Source organism: Chrysemys picta, chromosome 10, assembly GCF_011386835.1.
Source record: "Chrysemys picta bellii isolate R12L10 chromosome 10, ASM1138683v2, whole genome shotgun sequence".
Taxonomy (NCBI): Eukaryota; Metazoa; Chordata; order Testudines; family Emydidae; genus Chrysemys; species Chrysemys picta.
The window spans coordinates 79717659-79732641 of NC_088800.1; the positions used below are offsets into that span (position 1 = coordinate 79717659).

General features: G+C 41.7%; 1 protein-coding gene across 4 annotated transcripts in view; it reads right to left on the reverse strand.

The window, feature by feature from the left end:
- Positions 1 to 4890: 4890 nt before the first annotated feature.
- Positions 4891 to 14983, reverse strand: part of SMURF1 (SMAD specific E3 ubiquitin protein ligase 1) — a 62354-nt gene continuing 52261 nt past the window's right edge. For 3 of the 4 annotated variants that reach the window (XM_042853117.2, XM_008164720.4, XM_065560152.1), the window contains 5 exons: positions 14441 to 14578; positions 12817 to 12937; positions 10680 to 10881; positions 9690 to 9774; positions 4891 to 8521 (listed from right to left, as the gene is read on the reverse strand). In XM_042853117.2, the coding sequence (XP_042709051.1) occupies positions 8422 to 8521; positions 9690 to 9774; positions 10680 to 10881; positions 12817 to 12937; positions 14441 to 14578 (646 nt within the window). In that variant the 3' untranslated portion in view covers positions 4891 to 8421. The remainder of the gene's footprint in view (positions 8522 to 9689; positions 9775 to 10679; positions 10882 to 12816; positions 12938 to 14440; positions 14579 to 14983) is intronic. The other variant, XM_008164721.4, reaches the window with a different exon arrangement.

Here is a 14983-nt window from a genome sequence, read left to right on the forward strand (position 1 = left end):
CATTTTAACTGGGGCAGCCTCAATTGGCCATCATGAAAGTTCACCTAATTAATTGCATCCCGTTTGTTCAGTCATGTGATCAAAATGCCCCTATGTTATCCCCTGGCACACCTGATTTTTCTTGAAGGCATAATCTCATTTCAGTGGAATCCTATCTTCAGACACAGCTTCAGCCACACCCACGCTCAATCCTCTCCCTTGGGACTTCACCCCTAGAGCGGAGCTGGTAAAAGGAATGAAGACCAGCCACCCACTCAGCACACAGCAGCAGGGCTGAGCCCTTATTCTCAGCACGCAAAAGCGAAGATTAGTGGCTGAACAGATTCAACAAGGGGATCTTGGAAGTGTTAAATTTCTTCCCATCATCTTATGTAATTGTGATGAAACCTGGCACAAGTGGGGGAAATGTAACCATGACAGACTTCCCATAATTTCGCTCTCTCCTCTCAAAGATTTCCTCTTCAAGAGCATCTGCCCGTAAAAGAATAAAAAAAACGACATGGTCTTCAGCTCCCAATAGATAGGCCCTGGCCTGCAAAGGCAGCTGGTTCTGTTTAAATGAATCTTTCACCATCAATTAGAGGCTTTAACAGTGTTAGCAGCTGGGGGGTACATTTTGTCCTGACTCCTGTTTTAACAGCACAGAGTGGCTGCTAACCAGTTTCAAATCTTCAGTAGATGCCAGTCCCTGGAAAGATTTAACCTTTTACCCAAGTAGCATGTCCAGCAATTCACTAGGCAGTTCGATATAAACTTCAAGAGGTCTAATTTGTTGTGTAATTAAGGTGGAACCTTCAAGGATTCTACTTCTACTGCCACAACCAGTTACTTTCCCAGAAACCTTTGGTGGTAAGTCTGAAGGCGTCTATACTCATCACTATAGCATCCCTTTGCATGGGGCAAGATTGACACCAACGACTAGTAAATGAATTTCAAGTGCCCTGTCTAGGTTTGTCGTTGCTCCAAGCTCAGACAAACCAGCCTTTTTTTTAAAGTTCCCCTGTGACCTGGGCCAGCTCCCCTATGGAAAACACAACCCCCAAGAAATCCTTCAAGCTGGTTTTACTCTTTGTAGCTAAAACAAGCTAGGATTTGTAAAAGAACTTGAGTTAGACACCCAAATCCTATTGAATTGTCGTAAGAATGAGACACCGGATTCCCTCGGGTTCCTTTAAACATCCCAGCCACAATGTATAGCCTGGAGAGAATCTTTAAGGTAGCAGCCTGTGTTCTGGATGCCTAGCTCCTAATTTTCCAAAGAGCCCTACATCTGGAGACCAGCAACTCGGTTTAGTTTCCAATCCCAACTCCTTGTGACTGCTGTTCACATGTCTCCCTGCAAACCTCTTGTAAACCACTGTTGCCAGATGAATGGAAGAAAACTGGTCCAAGCAGGGCTGAGAGAAGACATCGTAGGCAAGCATTTTTTTGGACAATCCACCTAGCAAATAACTGTCAGCCAATGAGAATCTAGAGAGACTAAGCACCATCACTAGTTGCCAGAACAATTAACCCTCCCCCTTCTTAGTCATACCGTAATTAGCAACCCACAACCATGAATACCTGGAAAAGCCACCCAAAATATGGCTCTGTTGTTGGGTGAACATCCCTAACTAGGTTCTACTAGCTAAGAAAACACCTCCATGACCTTGGCACCTCTCTGCTCAACACTGCAAGCCAAACTCACCATTTAATCACTGGGACCAGGGGACGGAGCTGCTCAGGGCATGTTGCCGCAGCACCCGCACCATCAGCAGCAGGGACAAGCTCCAGCCCCTCTCTTGGAAGAAGTAAATCTTGCAGCAAGGGTTAGCAGAGAAGCAGCAACACGTTTTACGGTGCTCTGATGTCGCCAGCGTGTTTCTGAACTGCTTCTGGCCTAGTGATGAGAGACGTGACTGTGGGGCGTGAGGGCAGGGAGAGTGAAAGGGGTAATAAATTAGAGATGTAAGTAACATGTAAAAACAACCGTGTAACCGATTAAAATTCTATTGATGATACGGTTAAACATTTAACTGGGGGACTACAGGTGCACGGGGTGCTGCAACAGCCCCATATTTTAGGCAGGGTTCAGCTGCCAGCCCCATACCCGGCATCCCGGCTGCCGGCCCACCTCTGGGGCTCTGTGCGGGGCGGCAGCAGAGTTCTGGATGCACAGTGGCAGCCTGGACCCTGGGCACAGAGGCAGCAGAGTTGGGTGCGGGGCCGGCAGCCAGGACCCTGGTGGAGTTTAATTGTTAACAGAAACGGATAAGCATCAAGTTTATGGGTTAACCTTTTACATCCCTATTACAAATCAGAGATAATTCCACTAAGATTAAGGTTAAGGAATGACAGTGTAGATTAACAGAAGGTAAAATGTATGGATTAAAGATGAGGTGGACTTTAAAGGGCATTTTCTGTTTAGCTGCTCTGATTGGCTGAATTTTCTGCAACTCAGCCATGTAACAAAGATTTCCATTTGATAGATCTCAAAGCGCTTTTCAAAGGGCAGTATAATTATTCCCATTTTACAGATGGGGAAACTGCTAAAGAGGGCTGGGTAAAGGGGAAATGAGAGAGGGAGGGGGTGTGGAATGAACTAAAGGGATAGGGAAGGGGGCAGCTGGGGATCAAATTGTACAAATGAATTAAACAAGTTAACCAATCACCACCTATCCCACTGTTTGTACATTGTAACTCTTCCCACCACCTTGTGTCTTGCCTTTTTAAACTAAGCTCTTTGGGGCAGAGATGGTTTTCCCACGTGTTTGTACAGTGCCTAGCATACCACAGGCAGCATCATAAATACATAAACAAGTGAGGTCACTAATGGGCAGATCCTTCGTTTCACAGGATGCTGTTTCCACCAGACTTGTTGAAAGAAGGCCCAGAAAATGGAAAACATAACCCAAGAGATTTATTCCATCTGGACCTCCTGCATTTCTGTTTATAAGAGGGTGAGTTATTTGTCAGCTGAACTATCCCTATATTTTCCTTTAGCAGAAACTTTAACTTTGATAGAGACACATTTTTCTGTCTCTATCAAAAGTTCATAGGAGTACGATATAATCCTGTCATCTCAGTTGCTTTAAAGAAAAAAAATCCAAGGCCCTCTCTTCAAAAAAGTATCAATTAACTGATGTAGACAGCCACCTATTTATAGTGTCAGGAGGGGGAAAAAAAGAATTCCAAACTACTCTATGGGTTTGCATACCAAAAAGAAGTCCATGGAGACCAGGAATTTCTTTTCCAAAGTATTTAATAAAGAAAACACAAGGTAGCACAAATGCTTGTCAGAGCAGTGAAGAATTGATGGCAGTTTCTGTTGCAAACCATCAGCAAAAGTGGTTAAATCCCTACTAGCTGGTTGAAAAAGGAAAAACTTGGATTAAGGCCACAATCATTCACTCATTACATGTAGATTCACTTCTTATACCATGAAACTGACTCAACAACAAACAGCAAAAACAGATGAATGATCCCAGTTTTATAACCATACGCCTGAAGATCAAACAAACCATAGCAAGAAAAGCTTTAGACAGGAAAGGCTATGCCACAACACATGCCTCTATCAAGCCCAGAACTCCCATATCCATCTTGGAAATACAGCCAAGCAGTACTCTACCTCACGTCTGTAAAATAAGTTTCTCATTGCCAAAGCAACAACATTAGTAATAGGAGACCACACTTGTCAGTTACTTTTACCCAAGTACCATTAAAATGTAATCTGTTTTTCCTGAGGGTAGAGATTTTGCAGAAAGGAAGGAAGCTACAGAAGAAGCAGCAAAAAAAATCATGACAAGCCAGAGGAAGGAGAGAAGCAAATTAGGGCTGGTAAAAATGTCCCAACAAACTGTACAGCTTAAAAGATAATGAATGCTACCTGGGAAAAGTGATTTTCATCTGAACAACCCATGTGTTCTCAGATAAATCTAATGGAGTTCTATGCTACCTTTCACAGCTTGCCTGCATTGAAATTTTATCAGAATTTTCCTCACTACTGGTCTAGTAAGAGTGCCCAGAAGCGAATTAGACAATGCTGTGGTAAAAGTGTCTGGTCACCACTAGAGCTTCCATCATTGCCAATGCTGCATTAGTGCTTAACCAATGCTGGAAAACTTTTGTAAAACCATCAGGGCCAGCTCTAGCTTTTTTGCCGCCCTCGGCAAAAAAGCTGCCCTAGGCAAAAAAGCCACCCACCGCCCCCTCCCCCTCTCCCCCCCTATGGCAGGGGAGGGTGCTGAGCCTGGCCGCGGGCCCGCAATCCCCGACCGGACCGAAGCGCCGGGGGGAGGGCGGAGAGCCCCCAGCGGCCAGAGTGCCGGGAGCAGGGCGGCGAGCCCGGCCGGGGCTCTCCGCTCTCCCCGGCGACCAGAGCGCCGGCCGGGGCTCTCCGCTCTCCCCGGCAACCAGAGCGCCGGGGGGAGGGCGGCGAGCCTGGCCGGGGCTCTCCGCTCTCCCCCGTGGCCACAGTGCCAGGGGGAAGGCGGAGAGCCCCCGGCAGCCAGAGCACTGGGGGGAGGGCGGCGAACCCGCTGCGGCTCTCCGCTCTCCCCGACCGGCCGGAGCGCCGGGGGAAGGGCGGCAAGCCCAGTCGCGGCCAGGCTCCAGGGCTGGAGCACCCCGCCGCGCCGCCCCCCTCCAGACGCCGCCTCAAGCACATGCTTGGTGGGCTGGTGGCTGGAGCCAGCCCTGAAAACCATTATAGACGCAGACTGTCAAACATGTCTTAGGTTCTACTGTAAGCTTTGCTAAATACTCAGTTTAGTGGCATTTCAACCCGTTTCTTTGTTGCCTTCTCTACTGTTCTACGATTCCCCAAATATGGGCTAATTGATATCACTCCCTTAGTCACAATCGTCACTGCCTTATCCACAGTTTGATAAACAAAATGGTAGATACCAAGAGTTTAAAGTTGTGAGTTTATTGCATATGTAACAAAAATGAACATGACCTCCTGGGTCCAGCCTACTATACAATCACTGTTTATTCCAGCTGGTTCCATAACCACATTAAATAGAAGTAGTATTTCTTTAAATACTTTGATTTAGACATAAAATGAAACTTTAGTGTACAACTTTCACAAAATAAATCTGCAATAAAAACAGTGGGAAGAATAACAAGGATAGCAGCAATACTTAAACAAGACATTACAAAATAATAAATTAAAAATACATTATAAAGTGGTCAAGGAACAAAAATTAACAAATTAAAAACAGAATCACATATGCTGTGTTTCTGGGAGCCTGCTGTGCTACACAGCACTGACCCTGGGCACTGGGTACAGAGTGTGCGGTGGCGGGGTCTTTACTTGTACGAAATCTGCTAGATTTCAAAACCACCTTCCTTGACTTGAACTAAAAATGTACAGCTGAGTAAGCTTTGATTTCACCATCTCAACCAACAAGCAGCCTTTTAAAGCAGGGCTCTGTCAAACATAATGCCCAAGTTAACTCTAACATTCATAACGCAGTCTCACTTCTTCCCGATTTAAAACACAAGCAGAGTGGTGGTCTCCTACATCCCTGAGTGTATAGGATCGGCTGATAAGCAATATCAGGGCAAGTACTGAACATCTGTACCACTGGAGCAGTTTCTAAATTTGCTTTTGGAATAGGTACAAGAAATAATTCAGAAGATGTAACTTGCACTTTCCTCAGGTCTGCTCCAAAATGTATTTGTGTACAAGGCAGATGGGTGATGGTGAAATGTGAACGGTAAACTTTTCTGTGTTATTCTTTGGGCAAGTCTGTAAACAACCAACCAGTTCAAATACTGGAAGTTGTTGTAGAGAACATGTTCCATCTTCTTCATGCTGGCAGACCACAAGGGAAAGAACATGCTTTAAAATTCTGGGTGTCAGAGGTGACAAGAACACACTCAGTAAAAACCTCAGTCAATCAACGACTAAGTTCCCTCCAGCACCGTCCCCTCTCAACTTTCTGCTTGTCTCTCACAATGTCTTGGCCATGAACCCAGATGTGAAGCCAGAATAGTGAGTCTTAGGCAGAACCAAGCATTGTTTTAAATCCACACTTGCCTATCTTCTTTTCTCCATCCAGACAGTTTTAAGGCCTGCCTCACACATTAACATACAGAAGGATATAAAGTAATTTAGAGGACAGTTCCCTCTCCCCACTGCTGCCAGCATGGAAGAGGGACATTCGCAAGGCTTTTCAGTATACAAAAACAGACTTGACAAAACTGAAATCCTTGCCTATTTTGTGCAACCAACGAAGTGTTGATCTAAGAGAGATGTACTATCACATGCTAACTTGCTTGCTGACTTGCAGTTCTCTGGACTGAGAGCCCTCCATCCTCACCTTGTTTGGTTTTAGAGAGCCAGCTGTGCTTTGTGTGAAGGTGGTGGATTTTATTTATTTATTGTTAGCCCTTTCAGTGAAAAAACCACAACATGAGACTGCATACAATATTTTTGGGCAACAACCTATTTTGGATTTTTCCTATCTGCCTATGGTATATTGCACATACAAATGCACTGAAAGGTTAAATACATTCCATTGGCAGTGACTGATTTCATAGCCATTTTCAACAAGCCAGGGCTAGTGGAATTATGTTACCCAATGCAAGACTGCACAGACGTGCGGCTGCAGAAAGTTGCATTTTTCCCTCTACTGCAAATGTCACACAATTTCTCCTTCTATGCCCAATAACCCATAATGCAGAAACTAGTCCTTAAGTGCCACTAGATTCTAAAGACCCTACGTACAACTGTCTGAACATGTCTTTCTTACAAAATCCTGCCATGTGAGCTTCTATAGCCAAACTGTGCAAATCTCACAAAATTATACAATTTCATACTTGGAATGCAATTCTGACAGTCCCAACATCAAATCACAAGAATTATGGTCAATGGAAAATAAAACAAAGGGGGAAGATTCCAGGATTTTGACAAGTATATAACTTTTTGTCCTATCACAGTTTAAAGCTATTATCAAATTCAATTAAAAAAGACAAAATAGAAATATTCCAGTAGACATTTTCTAAGAACAATCTCTGACCCACAGCTGAATTCCAATGCACTATTCCATAAACATAACATCTGTTAAATGTTTCAGTAATGAATCTCTCTAAAAATCAGACTTGCCAAAGAAAATCCTATACAAAGCAAGTCTGCTTTACTTATGTTTAGACATGTTTGATGGCTAACTTGCTCTTTATGAAGTCATGTTATTTTGTTAAAATACTGTCTTATCTTGGTGTGCAAATTGGAAGAAATGTTATTTGACCCAAGTACTTGATTTGCTTTGGTTTCCCCTTGCACTGGGAATCCATTTTAGCAAATGAGTTAGAGTACCAACCTTTAACATTAGTTTCAGACAGTGGAAAAAATTCCATATGTGGCACTCTGGAGTAATTTCCATTTCTATAGAACTTAAAAGATAAAACCTTCCAATAGCTTTACGTAAAGTTTAGACTTTATTCACTATATAGTTATCCTTTTACCTTCCCCTCAAATACACCTTTCACAAGGCTTATGACTTAAGAACAGAACTTTGTTCCATTAGCTTAGCTTTTAGCAATTTCCTCATAAAATCTTTTAGAATTTCAACTCACAAGTGTCTCTCAGATAAAACAGTGGCACAGAAATCACAGCTTTTTGGATTTATCTGATTTGAAAATTTTGTCTGTTTGCTTTCTCTTTACCAAGCTTCTTTGCAAAGTACTTAAATTTGGACAGACTATGGTAAGTGAATCTGCAGGAGAAATATTTTTCCCATGTGCAAAACAATTAAATTTCAACCAGGACATCCAAAAAGAAATAATATACACCAATTAAGCTGCCCCGGATTCCTTCATTTTTCTAGATGTGAACCACTACTTTCACTGAGAGCTTCCTGCTAAGGCAGAACTTCCGTTACACGTGCATATGGAGTTTTATTTTCTGCTAGAAGTTTGTTTGTTTAACAGGTGTTTAAAACGTGCAATTCTGAATTCCAGTGCCAGTCAGATAGTCAATAGCTGCTGGACTCTACAAGAGGCTCAAACTTGCTTTAAGACAAAATAGCCAGGTACTCCTACCAGTTGCAAGTCCTCAGCAAACCAAGCTCAGATACTCAACTACAGATTGATACTCCTATAAAAAGACCACAGGTCATTGACCCTATCACAATATGTGTTACAAGTCTAGCAGAATATCTGGTGTAATCAAAGCCAAATGCTGAACTTGGCTGCATTTCATTTTATGGGGATGGAAGAAGAGGGTGGGGATTATTGTAACAAAGGGGAGAAAATGGCTGGGAACCACCACCAAAAGCCCCCTCCCCCCACCAACAAAGGAGGGGAAACAACCCCATCTCTCTAAGTTGTCTAGTGTTCCAATGCTTCAGACAGCTTAGCAGGAAGTTCACAGCAAGCTTCTTCTAGCTTTTGATCTGGTGGTCCATGAGCTAGTGTCTGTTTCCTTTGGTTGCCTCTTCACTCCACAGCAAATCCACATGTCTCTTCCACGGCTGTCAGTAGCTTCTCATAAAGCTTCTCATATGACTCATAAGGCGGAATGTCAATCCGGTTAAAGCTAAACAAAATGAAAATAACAGTATGAACATTGCTGTATATGACCCAAAACATTTCACTTGCAAAAACCTAGCTCACCCATGTTTAAAGACGTACTCTATAAAATGAACCGTGGCAGAAGTGAAAATTATTAGCTGTTTCAGTGATCAAATTAAACAAGATTAGGGCTAATTTAGCACCTTTTCCTATAGTTCATGAACCTGCACGGGGGAGCTGTGAACTGGGGGAAAGGAATTCTGTTAGCATTTGAGCTTGTTTAACTTCACTATTCCATGTTACCCTTTACCTATTTTTTTTTTTAAATATTGCCTCTAATATGGCTACACTTTTTAAAATAAAAATTTAGCATTCACACGTAAAATGTTTGATTTTTTTTGAATAATAATAATAATAATAATAATAATTCTAATGGTGGAATAAAGTAAAAAGCTTTCAATAAAAATACACACATTCCCATGCAATATTTGAACTGAAAACACTTGCAACATGTAAAAAAGACACCAGGCTACAGTGCCTCTGGTTAGCGTCCAAAGCATTTTGAAGCATTGTTTTAGTCACGGTAACACTAACTTTTTTCTTGCCTATTAATACCTAATAAGGGAAGAAGTTACTGAATCCAAAGCATTTCCTGTATCGGACAATGCTACTTCTTTCTGAGGGGCTGATGGTCCAATGGAATGTCAGATAGTAGTGTGCCTAATATACAGGGAAGCACTGGGTGTATACTTTGCCCCAAGTATGAGGCATATTAGGGAAGCAGTTAAGTGGTTAATTTACTGAAAGTGTTGCTTCAAAATAAGAGTTTTCCCACATTTTGGTTCCAAATGCCAAAATATTTAGGGTACCTATTAAAATGGCTTCCTGTACATGAGCGTGTGAGTAGTTCTATGCAAAAGCTAATCTCAGATTCTCTTGAAGTTCAGTTCTGTATATAACGTATTAGTAGTGCCTTTTTTTTCTAATTTTACAGCTAAATGTACATGCAAGAACACCATTACTGTACTGCTGCACAAGGAATACATGGAATTATTGAATCATTGTCTTTGAAGATTATTTCTTGTAATGTGTATCCTTTTATCTGTGAAGACTTGACTGGACAAATGGAGATAAATGAATATCCTGTGCACCAACGCAAGAGGCAGCAGATTTTAATAACATCTTCATCTTACCAAGTGTGGGCTTTTGGAAGGTTGTCTGTATTTGCATCTATCAAATGGATGGTAAACAGCCTGGGTCCTGCAGCGCCTGTAGAACCTTACAGACAGACATTCTAGTTAATGCACTTCAGCAACAGTTATAATACATAATGAAATTGCCAAATACGGCGGGAGGCGGGGTGGGGAGGAGGAGGATTAATTTCAGTTCCAAGCAGGAATGTACCAGAGGTTAACTGTGCATACCAGTCAGTGCAGAGTTGGCCCAGGGGTTTTGGGGAGGTAGCTGGAGTTGTTAAGAACAAAGATATCACCCAACATGGCTCTCAGAAAACATGGGTTTTTACTTAAAGAGCTTCCCCGTTCTCAAAATGGGAGAGGTGGTAGGGCAAGCAGCACTTGGGAGATGCTCATACACACTATGGCTGCAAGGCTCCATTTATTCTCAGCCAACATGTATATGTAATGGGCCCATTCCTAATTTGCTTAATACACTGAAATTCTGTTGCCAGAAATAGGCAATTTCTGGAAATACATTCAAAGTCTAATAAAAATACTTATAGCAAATGTATTGAGTCAGGGTATAAAATCTTCATTTAAGAAACAGTCCAAGTAGTTCATGTGCATTCAGGAACCCAATTAGATTTGTAAATTTCATGCACTAAAATATACAGTGGTTGTATATACAATGATTTTAACTACACCCGTCTAGACAATAGTCTTCTCAGGAGACTGGCACATACTAGTGGTGACACCAACTAAACTGCTACCTGATAACAAGAATACAGACTTGTCAATGCATATCACTACTGGCAACTGCTAACTGTCCATTACTGGCAGAGGTGTTGACAAATGAGAACTTCAATTCAAGGACAGGGTTTCAGTAATTAGATTACTAAATTCTAGTGCCACATATTGACATGCTACTATTATAGTGCAGTGAATATGGAACAACTTTTACTGCCTTCTCCGACGATGCATTAACTCAGACTCCACATCAGTCACCTTGCAAAGCCTTGAAACCTTGAAGAGGGACACGTGTGGACCCAGTCACAAACTGTAACAGCCTCGCCCTTCTTTCCTCATCAAACGTTTCCACGGCTTGCCAGAACCACTTTACGATATTGCTATCTGCCATGCAGTGCTTTAGACGCGTGTTTGACTTCCAGTCATTCAGGTCTATCTTATCCAGGCCTCCTATTATTAGCTGTTAAATAATTTTAAAAACACTTTAAAGCAACAAGCACTGAAATGACATCTTACATTAATATCTATTACCCCAACATGCTTTACAAACTGTAATATACTGCACATACACAAATCATTTTACCCACAACGAAAAACTTTTCTGGTGCACAGTATATAGTAATGCTACTAAACAGCTCAGGACAGGAGGTGAATACTCTCTCCAATTGAAACGGCAAGTGGATTTTAGGTAGGTGAATGCAATTACCTAAACTGGGTTTTGGAGAAGAAACCAAAGCCAACCCTCTACTTTAATTATCACTAGTTTTGTTTGTTTGTTTTTTTAACATGTAACCTGAAAAGCATAATGTGATTCCTTACACTACACCAGAGCTTCAGACTTAGACAAAAGTGTCACCTACTGAATCAGCACTGCATTTTATCTGGAGGTCTTCCATCCCACTAATGACTACAGCCAAACCCTGCTTAATTTGTGAGCTCTTACTAGATCACTGCCAACTGTGCCATGGCATATATATCTCTATGCAATATTCTGTTTATCATCTCTAATATAGACTACAAAACAAATTCCTCAGATCTCTTCCATAAGTGAAAATGGAATGCTGAGTAGTGGGAAGAAGTCATGATAGGCCAAGGTCCCAACCAACTGGAATTGCTTAAAATGAATGATATAGTCCAGGGATCTGCAACCTTTGGCCCGCGGTCCATCATGGAAAGCCCCTGGCAGGCCGGGACGGTTTGTTTACCTGCAGCGTCGGCAGGTTTGGCCGATCGCAGCTCCCATTGGCCACGGTTCGCCGCTCCAGGTCAATGGGGGCTGCGGGAAGCAGCAGCCAGCACATCCCTTGGCCCACGCCGCTTCCTGCAGCCCCCATTGGCCTGGAACGGGGGACCGCGGCCAGTGGGAGCCGCGATCGGCCGAACCTGCGGATGCTGCAGGTAAACAAACAGCCCCGGCCCGCCAGCAGATTTCCCTGTCAGGCCACATGCCAAAGGTTGCCGATCCCGGATATAGTATATTCCAAAGGTATTCAATTGTTTCAGGCGGTGGACCCCATTTTAAAAGAGTATTGTCTCATGGATCTGTCTTGTGCCAGGATTTGCAGACCCCCTTCCCTCTCATTCACACTCATTTAACATTGTGGCAATGGCAACATTTGTTTACAAGGAAAATATCACAAAGTTTTTAATGCATTTTTTATTTGCCTTTCAGGGCAATTTAGAAGGCTGAAACAAGAAATAGCCTTATGTGACTAGCTGGCCTGCCACAAATTGCTAGCAAGTGCTTCCAGGACCACCCATGGTCCACAAGCTACAAGTTGAGAACATCTGCTTTTCTATTAAGGGAGCAAACATTTGCACTGAAGGAACAGAAAACAGAAATAAATAAATGTGATGCAAAGAAAAAAAATACCATTTTAAGTGGCTGCATTTTGAAATTCAGGTTTAAAGTAACAGGCCCAGGTCTTCTCTGTATATTCTATACTTAAATTTTCTGCTTTCATTTTAAAGTGCTCTAATCTTTGCTCTATGTAGTGTCAATAAATGACCTGGATTGTAAATTATTACAGAAGACAAGCTCTTCTGAGGAGACTAACAAGCTAGGATCTGTCATTGTTTGTGCGATCTGCAATATAGAATCAATCTTATTGCTGAAAAAAAACAAAACTGTCCACGTCCAGCATTAGCCCTTGTTTAGGCAACATGTATTTTTACCATCTCCCATTTTAGATAGCCCTAGCCGTAATGCTAGTATCTCACACGTACAAAAAAGCCAGAACAAACTAGCAACTATGATTAAAATGACCCAGCTTTCTGGTACTGTTCGTTATAATTGAAAAGGGCAAAACTATTTTTACATTAATACTCTAAACATTTGCTCATAGGTCATCCTGATCACAAAATAAAGTCATTCCGAATGAATAAACACGTGTACCTCAAGCTCCTTCTGGTCAAAAGGCTTTAGTAAGTGTTGAGGAATAAGTTCATTAAAGCCTTTTTGTAGAGCCAGAAACTGTGCCTCAATTCCTCTCATAAATCGCCAGTTTACATACAACCTGGGGGGGGAAAAAGCCCAAAACAGAAAGTTAGGAGCAATATGCTGGATAGAACTGGGCTTTTTTATATGATCAGAGTGGGAAAGTTTGGTCAAGGACCTATTATGGTCTGGATAGACACGTTGTGTTTATGGAAAACTTTTTTTTGTCCATTTTCCTTCCGTAATTACCAGTTCCGTATCAACACAAAGAAAACAAGAACTAACTTTTTTAAAGCTGTTTATTGCTCCTAGCTCTTATGGCACGTATACAAATTACATTGATATGCCAGGAAGGTATATAAAGATGAAGACTTCATACAAAATCAGGCCAGAAAAGTCAGCACTAACTAGCTACTGTGAATAGGTCACTGGATCTTGTTTGTATCATTCATTACATCTCCCATCAATTCAGAGCATTTGTATTCCCAGCCTAAAGGAAAGCAGTAAATTAATGTTTGAAATGCATCCAAAAAAAAAAAAAGTATTATTCTATACTTAGGTGTTGCAGATTTTCTGAAAAAAAAATCTTAAAGTTCTGCCCTCAACCATCAGTCTCCCTTCAAATACCTATCACCACTTTTAGACATGTTTGCTAAAAGCCAGCTCAGAAATCTAATCCCAAAATGATTTTCGTCATGTTTTTCAATGTCACCAGTAAGAGGACAGAAGTCAACTGAAAGCAGCAATGAATTAATATGTATGATGATAAACAACTAAGGGAGAAATATGAACCTGCTCTCTACATCTGATATAGGTGTGATTTTGAATTTTTTCCTAAAAAGAGATGACCTAGCTCAAACACAAGTTATTGGACACCATCCAGGAATTACTGGATGAAATTCTATGTACTGTGCAATGCTGCAGATCAGATTAGATGATGGGTTCTCAACCAGGGGGTCATGACCACCCTGCTCTTCCCATATTGCTAAATAGAAGGTGGGTCTGGTGTGGTCATATTAGTCCCCTCCTGGCCTTAAAATCCATAAATCTATATACCTTATAAATCCCGCAGCAAAAATGTCCCCAAATCGAAGACACTTAGACCTATTATCCTTCAGAATAGACTGATTTAGTGCCAGCAGAAACTGCTGCCATGCAGAGAACCACAACTCAGGACAGAACTTGGCCCTTCACTCCAATGGCTTTGCAGGGACTTAAGTGCCAAGGAATAATTTGCTCTTCCTGATTGAAGGAACGCTGTTTACTTGCTCAGAGAAAGGTCTTCATTCCTTCCTAGACTAAGGAAGAGTCATTATAATGGACACAAGTGGTTGTGATGGGCTGGAAATGGGAACTTTCAGGAAAGCAAAGGATTTCCCAATGTGCTTTTTCTCTGAGAATCTCTTTTCCTCCAAGTCCTAAACAAAACATACACTTGTTCACTAAAAACAATTTTCAGATCTCCCTCCTAATGTGCACCTCTTCATTACTTCACTTTTCAGATCCTAAGAACTGTATAAAGAACTCATCTTCTCCAACCCCTTCCCGTCATGTTTTGGGCAGCTGGTTCTTCCTGCGGTACCTGACATATTCTTTCTTGTTCTCTTCTGTAACAGGAACATTTCTGCCATTTGGTTTGAGCTCATGCTGCAGAATGCGCCCAAAAGCATTGTGTTCCACACAGAAAGTATGGTCCAACACTGGGGTGATGTCATTCTCTCTGTCAATTAAAAGGAAAATGGGAAAAGAATGTCAGTTTTTTCCAATCTGTTGATGCACACAGACCAGTTATTTATTGAACACTTAAGTTAATCTGTGGAGTGAAGGGTCCATCTCCCATCTTTCACAAGCCCTACATTTACTGTTTCCTAAGTTGCCTCTCTCGTGTATAGCCTTGTGGGTTTCAGAAGTCCAACGTATGTGTTAGTTTCCCTTTTCTCTCCACACCCTGCTAGTAAACAGACAGTTAATTTGTTAAATTTAAAATAAAATTAACTGATTTTTTGCCATATTTCAACACAAAGTATTAGGAAGATCATGTAACTTTCTGCACTGCTGGTGAATTGACCATGAATTAGAACATAAAAGGAAAAGCTGCATTGATAAAAATTATTTGCCTTATGAC